The sequence below is a fragment of the Amphibalanus amphitrite genome, unplaced genomic scaffold, assembly GCF_019059575.1.
Source record: "Amphibalanus amphitrite isolate SeventyFive unplaced genomic scaffold, NRLGWU_Aamphi_draft 000748F_arrow, whole genome shotgun sequence".
Lineage (NCBI taxonomy): Eukaryota > Metazoa > Arthropoda > Thecostraca > Balanomorpha > Balanidae > Amphibalanus > Amphibalanus amphitrite.
The window spans coordinates 149,585-163,322 of NW_024882242.1; the positions used below are offsets into that span (position 1 = coordinate 149,585).

At 48.4% G+C, this 13,738-nt stretch overlaps 2 protein-coding genes across 3 annotated transcripts in view; one reads left to right on the top strand and one right to left on the bottom strand.

Annotated features, from left to right (window-relative positions):
• LOC122365552 (adenylate cyclase type 2-like) overlaps positions 1 to 13,738 on the bottom strand; it is a 69,878-nt gene that overhangs the window by 4,986 nt on the left and 51,154 nt on the right. Inside the window, exon 13 of the mRNA XM_043336842.1 lies at positions 789 to 990. Coding sequence (XP_043192777.1) covers positions 789 to 990 — 202 coding nt within the window. The remainder of the gene's footprint in view (positions 1 to 788; positions 991 to 13,738) is intronic.
• LOC122365553 (leukocyte elastase inhibitor A-like) lies at positions 4,430 to 6,935 on the top strand. 2 transcript variants are annotated; one of them, XM_043336845.1, is made up of 3 exons: positions 4,430 to 4,663; positions 5,022 to 5,290; positions 5,554 to 6,935. In XM_043336845.1, the coding sequence occupies exons 1-3, from the start codon at positions 4,645 to 4,647 to the stop codon at positions 6,667 to 6,669; spliced, it is 1,404 nt and encodes a 467-aa protein (XP_043192780.1). In that variant the 5' UTR covers positions 4,430 to 4,644; the 3' UTR covers positions 6,670 to 6,935. The 2 variants fall into 2 exon arrangements, with proteins under 2 accessions (XP_043192780.1, XP_043192779.1); XM_043336844.1 differs by having other exon boundaries at positions 4,488 to 4,663; positions 5,019 to 5,290.

Below are 13,738 nucleotides of genomic sequence, written 5' to 3' on the forward strand. Positions count from 1 at the left end.
CCCACTCAGTGGTCGAGTTTCTGGAACAGGCCTGCCCGGCCTTCATCGAGCCAGATGCCTGGCCACCGAAGAGTCCTGACCTCAACCCTTTGGATTTCTTCATGTGGAGCGAACTGGAGCGAATTATGTATAGAGGTCAGAGGATCAGCACCATAGAGGAGCTGAAGGAAAGGCTGACGGCCTGCTGGGATCAGTTGTCCCAGAGACTGCTGGCCTGCGCCGTCGGAGCCGTCCCGAAGCGACTGCAGGCCTGCGTGACGGCCAACGGAGCTCGGTTTGAGCACATGCTGTGATGAACAGCGGAAGCTTGGACGCGTGTATCTGTTCTATTGTCTGCTTCTGTGTAAACTTTTATGTAATAAAATTGAAATTGGATGTGGTGTTATTCGCAAAAAACAACAGATGGAGTGCTAACGGACTTCAGTGCATTGTTAACAATTGGCGATTTCGTTTCACTCAGTTTTCTGACGCTCATTCCAAAAGCTAATTGTGTGTCAATGCTTTACAACATACATGCACTAATTTGACGTTATTTTATAGAGGATTTAATGCTCTTTCTAATTGTGTTTGCAATTTGTCAATAAAGTGAATACTTTCGGACTTACAGACATTTTAAGTTAGGGGTTCCAAATTTTTTGGATCACCCTGTATACCTACGGCATCGCCACAAAACGTTTCAACAACATGACCTGTCAGCAATATTGGCCTGTTAACCACCTAGCCAGTCAGAGCTTAGCGTGCATGCGTACAATACCCAAGTCACGCGTAATAACTACAGCCATACCCACCAGTGTGACCACGGCGGAGACGGCCGCCAGCACCGACACGGTCACCACCAGGGCCGTCTGCAGGCCCACACTCAGTATCGATTTGTGGCCGACAGAGGACGCCTCTGACTGCGAGCCGGGGCCGGCCCTGAGTCCCAGCACCAGCCGGGCCAGGCCGAGCACGGCCAGAGTCACGGAGAAGGTGCTCAGCGCCAGCGGTGACCTGTGGGCACGGAAAGAGACAGCGGTCAGTGGGTGACCGGGTGGGCGGTGACGGTCACTCATGGACAGCCAGGGCAGCTGTAATAAGAAACATCACCAACTAAACAGCCACGCACGAGTCTGCTGTTCAGCCACGCATGACGCATGTATGATTAAAGCTGATAGCTGTTGCAGGCAAATTCACCCTTTAGGATGGGCTGCGTGATAGTTGATGTTGAACTTTATTCGCTTCGCGCTGTCGTCAGCAGCGCTAAATTGGAAGACTACGCAATTCGTTCCCATAATTGTCGTTGGTGAGCGCGTTTTCATTAGATTAGGTGCGATCTACGTCGCGGCGCATTTCAGCACGATAACGGCTAATATGACAGTCACCATACAATTTCACCAGACCTGTACCAATAGTTATGCGATAGACATAGATAGCTAAAGCTCCTAATAGCCAGCCCATGCTGCCGACTGCGGACGGTACGTATGACTCGGTGGTTTAGGTAATTTACCTGTACCCTGGTACTGCATTACCGTTGCTCTCGGAGCCCGTCTGCGGCCCGGGACCGCTATATGTGTAGTTAGGTTCCAGACTAGAATTCAGAGCCATGCTCACCATAGTACGTTGCATAATAATGCATAAATGGCTATCGGGTAGACGGATCCGTCGCAAAGGGATGTCCCTGTGAACTGAATTTGAGCATATACTATACGTAGGACTAAAAAATGACGAATTAAATAAATAAAATGTCAAATTAAAAGTATTCGAGTATATGCTTCAACAAAATAGGCAATAGGCATAACTAGATAATCATGAACAATAATGCTTAGGTGATTACGGAGCGAGCGAAGCGAGCGTAGTCTTTCCTTAGATTAACGGAAATTTCTGAGTATGAGCGGCCGGCCGGCCGGCCGGCCGGCCGGTCGTGGTCACGCTTTTGCGAGGCTTATATCTCAGCAACCACTTGACCGATTTACACGCGGCAATTTTTGTAGGGTAGCTTCATTCCTTCTACCAAGTATTGGACTATTCCCGATGCATGTGGGTGACCCCTTATGCACGTGCCACGTGCAAAACGAAGAGGTGTCCGTTTTGTAATTGTTGCAATATCTCGGTAACTACATACTTGGCCGATTGCGCTGAAAGTTGGCATGTAGGTAGGCACCCACTAGGCACTGCATATCCATGTGCCAGAGTTGGGGCGCTGCTGCACGTGCGCACGTGCAGGGGTCGTTTCCAGATCTCGAGAACGGCTCCACCGATTGCGCTCAAATTTGGTACACAGTTAGGGACCGGTTAGTACGGTGCCGTGCGCAAGTCAGTTGGGACCCATTTTGCACGTGCGCACGTGCAGGGTGCCGCTTCCAGATCTCGAGAACGGCTGGGCCGATTGTGCCCAAATTTGGCACATCGCTAGAGACCGGTTAGTAGGGTGCCGTGCACAAGTCAGTTGGAGGTACCCCCTCGCAATTTCGCACGTGCAAGGCCCACCCTCTCGCTCGCTCCGTTAATCGCCCCAAAAGGCGTTATACTGGTACGTATTGTGTCCCTAAACGTCTCACATAGGTATGACCTAAAATGCCCTAACTTTCCACACACGAAGCACCCTCTTCGTCACAAACATTTAGCACTAATGGTTAAGCTGATGATCTCGTTGGAAGATAGTTGGAGACGGTAAACAACTAATAAGAGACGGACACTGTTGCTTGAGAGCCTGCACGCCTGGTGGGATTTGTTCAGCCGTGTTGACTGCAGTCAGTTGCACAAATGATACAGTGGTTATAGGAAATGGTCGAAAGCGACGAAGCCTTATCTAAGAGGGACAGCAATATGTAATGCTATTATTTCTCACGAATGAAGAGCTGCACTTTAATAAACTATTGGATTGAAAGATATTTATTTGGATGTCTGGTGCTGGACAAAACAAAGGCTTTATGATCGATCGATTGATCAACAATATTCTATTAGCAGTAAAAGTCACGCACGTACATGTCACGTCTTGAGCCTTAAACATATATCATATAAGCGACAGCGTACGAAAACATCTTTTTCTTATAACCGGAATTGAGCAAACGTAAAATGAATAGGTCGGTATGCCTTTACATAACAGTTGATCTGCTGCATTCAATACGCTCTTTGACACTGGACACTATGATAGTGATGGATGGATGTAAGAATAATCAAGCAGAGAGATCCGTCTCCAAGGAATGTCCCTGTCAGCAGAATTTGAACTTACACGTACAGGCTCTCAGCGGCTCGGCTGTGGACGTGATTTTAGTATTCCTTTTGATTTGAAACCCGGCCGACCCCAAAGGACTCCTGAACAGCCCCGTACGTGACCTGGCGGGGCCCTTTGTGTACGTGATCAGGCGGGTCATCTTATACGTGACCTAGCGGCTGGCGGGTCGCACGGTTGGCACAAATAAGTGAACTCATGTCACGACACTATCGCTCCGCACTCACTACTCAATCAAACGTCAGCGGGTAAGTTGAGTTGACCGCGGGTTTACGCGATCGATTGTTGGTTTCACGAATCGTACGACCTACGACAGTGTCAACATGACATGATCAGCAATCAACGGAACGGTTAGTACACCGCGGCGCCCTTCTGACCGGGGTTTGCCATAACAGGTCAGTCTGTGACTGTTTACCCTACTAGACGTGAGGGATAAACTGACACGAGCAGTTGACCTATTGCAGCGGTGTTGTGTGACGTTCCCACGCAAATATCACTTGTTTACACTACATGCAGGTGTTAACCTTTTGGTGATCTATTCCCTGGCTTACAGTAAGCCGTTTAAAGTAAGTTCAGGGCAATAATGACTATTTGAGGTTAGGGTAAATAGAGAAGATTGTCACGCAATGAAGTATGACGAGTCGACATTGCTCCAGAAATAACGAAGCACCTGGTACCATACGATGAGGCATCCATCGCAGCCACTGATTTTATGCATAAGTGGATGTCTCGCAGCTATAGGTACATACGTCCATCGTGCTGAGTGATCGAAGTATGTAGTGAACACGCGGCAATGTAGCCAAGAGAACGGCCAAATGTTTTGTCCCTTTCCTGTCATTCGTTTAGGATTAAAAATAGTTGCAGTGACCATTCCTGCAGGTGTTCTACATAAAAGCCTAGGCTAGGGTTTATTAGCAAAACATTAGATACTTTCAAAATCAGGTGAATATTGGGTCCATGCCATTTGGAAACCATGTTCTTCCCTGAAAACAATTACTGACCACACGGCTCAACTACTAAGAGGAATTTAAAGACGCACTTTGCTAGAAAACTGCAATATTCAATTCCAGACAGAAATCGTCAAACTGTTCAGTGTGCAAACCTCACCAATATAAACATGGAAAGTCCAGGCAGCTCCCTGGCTCAACTGACGACATTGACACTCTCCAGACTGGAGATGCAAGCAACTCCTAGAGAAAATCATAACTCCTCTCAGCCAGTGACTGCGAGAATTGCCATCACTGGGGGGTTGCAGCCGCCGCAGCCACAAGGCCCCGTGGCAGAGGGAGGCCGTCTTACGACACGGCCATAGCGCCAGAGCGAGGACATCTCAGTAGGCACTCACAGTTGAGTGGCCGTTGCGGGGAGGCATCCGTTGATTCGGTGTTCGTGGGTGCTAGTTTTGTGTGCTGTTCCTACAGTTATCAGAGACCATGGCACTTGTCAGTCGAGGTAAGACCTCCGTGGACCGTTGGAAGTGCGCGTGTATGCTATGTGCAGACGATTTCTCGATTATCTTGTCGGACCAGGCCCGACCAATTAATTGGTTATGCGAGCAAGGCAAAACGGACCAGCTATGGCTAGACTGAAAGACGTGTTCTATTATTTCTGACGTAATATCCTAACACGGCGTGGCTGCCTGTCCAAGCGATTGGAAACGATTCCGGTCGTAAATATGCAGAGCTAGTTGTCGCTGGACTTTCAGTTTGCGCGAACTGAACTCCCAAGTCTCTGGTGAAATGCCTCCACAAAATCTAATTGCCATTACTACGAGCTGCACCTGATCCTCCTGCCCTGTGTCCGCCAGCAGGTGGCCGACGGTGCCCGACACTGCCTCTATCTCTGTCTCTGCTGCTTCTGCTGCCGGCTCTGGTCTCTGCCAGCATTAAGCCAGGCTGGTGGCGCAAAGAGTCGCCCCAGGAGCCCGAGCCGCGGCCGTCAGTGCCCACTGCGCTGGATCTGCCGCTACTGCAGGAGCTAGTGGCAGACCCCGCCGAGAACCAGGCCGTCTCGCCGTTCGTGATGTCGTCTCTGATGACGCAAGTGTGCCTGGGAGCCGGCGGCACTACCAGAGACGAGGTGAGGATTTGGGAGACATCGGGAGACGGACACGAGACTGGCAGCTGAAGGAATGCTAGCCAGGATTGTGTGTGTGGGTGGAGAGAAGGGGTCTCTTACCAGCCGATTGGATAGTACTGACCTTTGCGGAGCGACAACTGTTGTTAGCGAGTCGTATTTCACGCTAAAGGCTAATGTTTACAGAAAGGGTAGCTAATGACGTACACAAACCTCTGGAGTCTGTTTGTGTATGACTGAACAGTCCCTGCTGTCGTGTGCCGCAGATGATGCCTATCCTGGGCCTGGAGGACCCCGAAACGGGCGCTGAGCTAGACTATCTCAGCGGCTACCAGTCGGCGATCGAGCATCTCTCCTCCAACACCACCAACATCACCGTGGCCACCTTCAACGGGATGTACGTGCGGCCGGGCTTCTCTGTGCGGCCCTCCTACCGGAGCACACTGCGCCGGGTGTACGGCTCTGACGCGCTGTCCATCACCTCCCCGGAGGAGACGGCCCGAGAGATCAACGCGGCCGTGGCGGAGGTGACGCGAGGGAAGATCGCCGAGCTGGTGGCGGCCAACCAGCTGCAGGGTGTTGACCTGGTGCTGGTCAGCGCGCTCTACTTCAAGGCGCTCTGGCAGCGCCCGTTTGTGGCCGACGACAGGCCGACGCCGTTCCTGACGGCTGAAGGAGAGCGCCGGCTGACGATGATGTCCCTGCCGGACCCCACGTCTCTGCTGTACGCCAACCTGACGCAGTTTGAGGCGGTGGCGCTGCCGTACTCGGACCCTGAATACAGTCTGCTGCTGCTGCGGCCGGCCGAGAGGAGCATGGAGTCCGTACAAACACTGCTCGACATGCTAGACACGCTGGACATGGCCGACATCTACAGTCAAATGTACGAGATCAGCATGCACGTCACCATGCCCAAGTTCAAGATCGAGACTGATTACAGCCTGACTGAGCCTCTGACGGCGCTCGGCATCCAGGAGATCTTCTCTCAGGGCGCCGATTTCTCTCAGATGACCGACGAGAGAGGCGTCTTTGTCAGCGATATCATCCACAAAGTATTCATCGAGGTAACTGAGGAAGGCACAGAGGCCGCCGGCGCCGGTGCGGTCTTCTTCACACGCTCCATGCCGATGAACTTCATCGTGGACAGACCCTTCGTTGCCGTCGTGTACAACCGACCGCTTGGGCTGAACCTGTTTTCCGCCTACGTGGCCTCGCCAGAGTCGGCTGCGGACCCGGCGCCCGCCGCTCGCACAAGGTACAGCCGACCGCAGCTCCCCAAGTTCTTATCGCAGTTTCCCAGGCGCAACGCGATCAACACTTTCGATGGCAGTCGGATTCGTGAGTTCTTTTCGTCATCGCGGCTGCTCGGTCAAAGAGAATGAAAAGCACGCCGTCACTAAAGTCGCGACTAGTGGCGGGTGACCATTCGGACAGTGCATCGCTGACCAAAAGGGCACGTTGGTAGGTGGCCCAGAAAGCGATAACCGTGATTACTTCACCACTGGTGGTCAGGCGAACCGGATCTATCAATATGTCATGGCTTTTCCATCGGCAGTGCAGTGTCAACGTGTCTAAGCGAGAACGATTGCCGGAAATGGGATATTGCAGGCTTTGCCTACATGTTTGTCAAATAAACTATAATATAAAACACCCGCTATAAAACAATTATAACAATTTAGGCTGTTGATGAAATGCGGGACGGATCCAAGCTTGCCCCAGCGTCAGGTTCAGCTGTCTGTTGTTAATGACGTCCAAATGCGTTTAATGACAACATCCGGCGCCGTATTAACTCGCCGACGGCGCTGGAGGGCAGGGCCCTCTCGAGCCGGTGGGCTGTTATGACACTGGTCGGTGGCGGCAGTCCCAGCAGGCTGGCTTATTTACCGTGTGATCGATCTGACCCAGCCGCAGCGGGTGCAACAATCGGCGCCATCAGTCCAACACGCGGAGCCGACACCGGCAAACACAAGCTAATTTAGGGCCGCGCCGGCCCTAGACAGCTTCATTCGTCAGCAATCAGGGTAGTAAAAATGCATTGGTTTTGCCCCCACAATGAAGGTCCAATCTGGTGAGACGGCCTAAGATATGGTGAGGCTAGATGCGGAATGTGGATATTACTTACATAGAATAGCTGCCAGTGATGGGTCGCACATATGATTCCACCTGAGAAATGAAACTAATAATACGCATTCGACAGGTCATTATTTACTTGCACTGAAAAACGACTAGAGACGCACGACAAGCTAGAAGCTCCTAAAATGATAACGTGATTGTTTTGGGGATCAGTAAATTAGCATTTGGAGGCTCTGAAACGCCCCTGCCGGTCATCTTTACGTTCTCAAATATTATATAAAAACGTTTATTTATCTGGCGTCTCCCAATGACTAGACGTTACCATCTCAACCGAACTATTAGCAAGTAAATAAATCGAATGATCCTATAAAATTATCGGACCACTGCAATGCCCCGCATTCAAAATGTTCGTTTTCAACGGAAATTCAGACAAATCACCCGAGTGATCTTGACTTGAAGTGAGAATTAGTTTCCGTTTAGGTCCGTGTGTTACAAGGCAGCTCACATCTGACTGCCTTCGGCGCCGCGTTTCATCCACTTCAAACCCGAGCCGCCGGAGCAATCAGTGCCGGGCCACCAGCCGGCGTCTGTTAGCCGTTTGAACCGAGGCAGACGGATGAAATCTAAAACCCCGCAGTCGCCGTCCGGGATCGGCCGACAAAACAGCGCACTTTGAAGACACGCCTGGTCCACTATTGGCTATTTCCCTCGCCGGTTCCGATCGAGCTCCCGCCGACCCGTCAAAGCTCAGAAATCGACGTCCGGATATCGGCCACCCACATCTCCGGAAATATCGGAAACGGAGGCGGAACGAACAGCGGCTCCCGAGCAGTGGAACGGCGGCGGAAACACGGCGGAACGGCGCCGGAACAGCGACTCTCAAGCAGCGGAAGGTCGGCGGAACTATACGGCGGAAGAGCAGCAGGCTCCAAACCATGCAGATGATACCGTTTGACCTCGCTGTAAGCGGGTCTGACGGTATAGGGCGGAGCGGGTCTCACATGGTGTTGTCTGTAGCAGGTTGATCTCAGCACCGAATTAGTGATAGCGAATTCAAAAGGTTAGCTATTCTTCAGCGCTACAGAATATGTAAATTATGATGACACGACACATATTACATATATAGAGCATTGAAACCTGAATATTGAAAGGCAATTTAACCCTCGCATGTGTGCGGGGGTTCCGGACAAAAAGTCAAATGATAAAAGGTAAAAGGATGATTAGTCAACAGACATTACGTCAAAAGCACGAAGTCAAAAATCTTAAAAGTCAACAGGTAAAAGGTCAACAAAGAGGAAAGTCAAAAGTCAAAAAGTCAAAAAGGATAAAACGTCAAAAGATAAAAAGTGAAATTGCCAAAAAGTCAATGAACAAAAAGCCAACTAGCATAGAAGTCAAAAGACAAAAAGTCAAATGGACATAAGGTCAAAAGACAAAAAGTAAAAACGGCAAAAAGTCAAATTGCCAAAAAGTAAAAAGAACAAAAGTCGAAAGACAAAAAGTGAACAGGACATAAAGTCAAAATCCAAAAAACCAAAAGGACAGAAAGTCAAAAGGACAAAAAGTCAAAAAACAACAAGTCAACCGGGCATGAAGTCAAAATAAAAAGTCAAAAGTTCAAAAAGTCAAAAAGACATATAGTCAAAGTCCAAAAAGTCAAAAGGACAAAAAATCAAAGGGACAAAAAGTCAAAAGGACAAAAAGTGAAGAGGACAAAGGTCAAAAGACGAAAAGTCAACAGAACATAAAGTCAAATTACGAAAAAATCCAAAGGACAAAAAGCCAAAATCCAAAAACTCAAAAGGACAAGTCAAAGAGACAAAGTCAATGACACCTGGATCATCAGTCATTACATACATGAGATAACATTTACAAACAGCTGTACACAATTAAGCAGGATGCTGCACAATATAACCTGCATCATTGGACATTGAAGCGAGACTGCCTCCATTGCACGACTGATGGGGATTCCCATGGCCCGCAACCGCGACTCAGCTGGTCACACGGGCATGCTTGGCTGAAATCTGACACACATCCGTTGACACGTGCTAGGTGGGAGCTCGCTCGCATCGTAAGGTTGTCATGAGGCAGCGTTACATGATCCTTCGAGACAACTGACTGTCCCAGGCGCAGTTTACTGGAATTATTTCAACAAATATAGTAGCCCAGAATGTTATCGATACGAAAAGTTTCGCTTGTTCAAATTTCCTATATTGTGTAGGGAGACGTTTCTCATCAATTGATTCCGTCACGGGTTCTATTAGCGATTTCACACTTTTATTATAGTTCAAGCGTATTGTATGGTACAATTGGTACATTAGTAAAGCGCGTCGTTTCTTTTAAATCACCGTTCCATGCTTCTATCCTCAGGATACGGAAATCCTTCTCCTCCACGCCGCAACCCCCTCCGGGCTGGACAGGCAACTTTATCTCATGCGGGCTGCTGGAGCGGCACCGCTGCTCCCGAGGGAGCGCACCCCGTAGCCGGGTGCAGTGAGTACCTTGGGGCTGATCGGCCTGTCCTTCGGGATGGGCTCAGCCCCGGTGACCAGACTTGTGCCAAGGTCCCAAAAAGATCCGAGATCCAGGGTTCGCAGAGTCCAAGGTCTGGGACCTTGATGGATCCTGGACCTTGCATTGTCATTTTTGTCGTGAGACCTTGGAAACCCAGGACCTTAAACCATCCATATGCCGCGAGACCTTGGAATCCCAGGACCTTAACATTTGCATATGTCGCGAGACCTTGGAATCCCAGGACCTCAACATTTGCATATGCCGCGAGACCTTGGAATCCCAGGACATCAACATTTGCAAATGCCGCGAGACCTTGGAATCCCAGGACATCAACAATTCATGTGACATGAGACCTTAGAAACCCAGGACCTCAACATTTCATATGCTGTGAAACCATGGAAACCCAGGGGTCAGGACCTCAAAATTTTGGTATGCTGCAAGACCCTGCAGAATGCAGACCTTCAGTCCCAGTTTTATTATTTGTCATGGAATCTTAGTAGAACGGTCAGGACCTACACCATGATTTTGTTGAGGGACCTCAAGAATCCTGGAAGCTGGACCATGAGGTTTATGTTGCACATGGGCCACTAAGGACCCTGCACTAGGTTTTGTCTGTAAACACTTCAATAAGTATATATGGTTGAGCGACCAGCTGCAAGGCGCTAAGATAGATGCATGAAGAGAAAACGAACCAGACTGTGTAGACATACATATATAGAGCCAAATCGTTGTCATGGCTGTGAGGCAGAACTGGAACAAGAGACCTGGTAGTTTTTTACATTATCAATGACCAATGTTATGGATTATGAAACTGTCAAATAGTGGACAGTGGTGGTTTGGAAAGTTCTTTTCTAATCTCACCTCACATATTTTCTGGGTTGTGATATGCCGGGCTTGAAGCTACTTGGAAGCTACCCACTGACCAAGTAAGTGTCAAACTTATTTGTTTTGAAAGTCATCAAATCACCATTGAACAATGAGCATTCAATATAAGCAATGATTCCATGACGGTTCAACTTTTTCGTTTAGCAGGTTTTCGTCGGACAATTTTCGTCTGCAGATTTTCGTCCGCAGACTTTCGTCTATTGCATTTTTTCGTCTGTGCATTTTTAAGTCCGCGCATTTTTTTCGTAGGGACATTTTCCGCCTCGTCCAGACGAAAAAATGCCGGACAGAAAAATACTCAGACGAAAAATGCACCAAATCAATTCGTACAGACGAAAAAATGAAAGACGAAAAAGTCAGACGAAAATCTGCCGACCAAGAACCATCTGACGAAAAAATTGTCAGATGGAATTTTGTTCAGATCCTTCAAGCTAATGTGAATGAACAGTAAGTAAGGTTTGCGCTCGCTGATAATCTAATTCTATTGGCTTTATCGCTCAGTTTTTCTGTGAGCGCTAGCGCAAACAAGACTTGGAACATATTTGAGTTTTTATCCTAGGTATTATGTACCTGATTGTGCAGAAAATCGAAGGCATATACCTATCCAGTTCAACTTTTCCATATTTATGAAGCCTGTAGGTTTTATTTCTGGCTTTTTGATATTGCCTGAAAGAATACTTGAATGTCTGTCTTCAATAACTGTAAGGTGCTATCCTACATTCCTACTGATCAGGTAAGATTGATTTGAAAGGGACATGGCAATACAAATTGCAAGGTACCTATTACCTACCTATATTTTTATGAATTTTTCAGGCTAGAGAAGGAGAGATCGATATTATGATCATCTTTAACTTGTGTTGAAGCTCCCCCTACCTATGTTGGTAAACGATAAAACCACCACAGGTTTGCATAGGTTCTGCCCCTTTCAATGTTGCTGGGCATCCATTGGCAGAATATTTAGAAGTAAGTCTGCTCATCAGAATGTTAGTTTGTTTTAGTTCTTGTTGTTGGGCCGTGAATACTTTGGATCCTGAGATGTATTCTTGTCGTGGGACCTTGAGGACTGTGGAGTGTGGACCCTGAACTCTGAACTGTATACTTTCATGGGACCTTGGGGACTGTGGATCCTGAAATTCACACTTGGCGTGGGACCCTAGGGACTGTGCATCCTGCAATGCATTCTCGTCGTGGGACCTTAGGGACTGTGGATCCTGCAATGTATACTTGCCGTGGGACCTTGGAAACCTTGGATTCTAGAAATTGAATTTGCCATGGGACCTTGGAAACCTTGATTCTAGAAATTGAATTTGTCGTGGGACCTTGGAAACCTTGGATTCTAGAAATTGAATTTGCCGTGGGACCTTGGAAACCTTGGATTCTAGAAATTGAATTTGCCGTGGGACCTTGGAAACCTTGGATTCTAGAAATTGAATTTGCCGTGGGATCTTGAGGATCCTGGATCTTGATTTTTGGTCACGGCACAAGTCTGCCGGTGACTCACTAGGATGCCTGCCCAGACCAATGTCTCCCCCTAATTCCTATCATCCTTCCGGCTCTGAAATGGTCTAATTGGACCGAAAGGGCCTAACCCAACAAAACAAAACAAATTTCTTTTAAATAGGTGGAAGTTGGAACGAGAGGCAATGGTGTGATTGTCGGATTGTCCTGCCTTGAAAGGAACGCTCATATCAGCATCAACAGACAACAACCTGTTAATATTCACGGACTGCATACAATTAAGGTGATCAATTTTCATCGAAAGGTACGGACTGCATACAATTAAGGTGACCAATTTTCATCGAAATGTATAGGTCAATTAAGTTATCGGGATGCGATTGCTAAAAACACAATTTTTTAGGACCTCGGAGCTGTGACGTCCAAAGAGAGGTGACAAGTATAGCGCATTGTGGCCACCAGTTACTGTCCCTCTCCTTCATCTTCGCCTCCGCCCTACGTCTCCTTATCGGAACTGCCCCCCCCCCCCCCCCCCGCCACCAGCAGGCACAGTACGCCAACTTTATATAGATAAGTTCACATTCCCAATATACTTTTTAAAGCAAAGTAAAAATAGGTAGGAGCGTTCTTATCGGTAGTGTCGGGGCACGCACGGGGACGCGCCGAGACTCTCTATGCGGTGCAGCCGGCGCCCAGCGGGCGGCGGCCGGGGATCAGGTGGCCCGGCGCGGGTCAGTCGCCGACCGGAGACGCGGGCTGCGGCGTACTTGTACCGACTTAGTTAACGACTGCTGTTGAAGACTACTTTTTGCTGTTGACTACATTTTGCGCATCAACTTTTCGCGCACCTATAAACTATTTGCTTGTTGACTTTTTGTGTGTTGACTTTTAGCGTGTTGACTTTTAAGCATGTTGACTTTTAGCGTGTTGACTTTTAGCATGCTGACCTTTCGCGTGTTGACTTTTAGCGTGTTGACTTTTAGCGTGTTGACTTTTAGGCGTGTTGACTTTTAGGCGTGTTGACTTTTAGCGTCTTGACTTTTTGCGTGTTGACTTTATGCGTGTTGACTTTTAGCGTGCTGACTTTTAGCGCGTTGACTTTTTGACATGTCGGCTTTTTGTCTCTTTGACATTATGTCTTTTGACTTCTTGCGTGTTGACTTTTAGCTTGTTGACTTCTGGCGTGTTGACTTTTTGGCAGGTTGACTTTTTGTTCATTTGACATTTTGTCCTTTGACTTCTTGCGATGTTGACTTTCTGTCTGTTGACTTAATGTCCTTTGACTTTTTATCCGTTTACTTTTAACGTTTTGACTTTTCATCCGGGAATCGTGTGCGGCGTTTGCCAGCTTCTAATGTGTAGGGGGGGGGTCCAACCGACCCCCCCTTGCCGTTTGGCCCCTGATCGAGCTAGAGCTTCGCGGAAAAAAACGAGCGTGTTGCCCGTGACGAGAGGAAGCCGATGATACCCAATTTTAAGGTCCTAGGTCATTGGTTGACCTTCCAGGTCAGGTCAATGACCCAA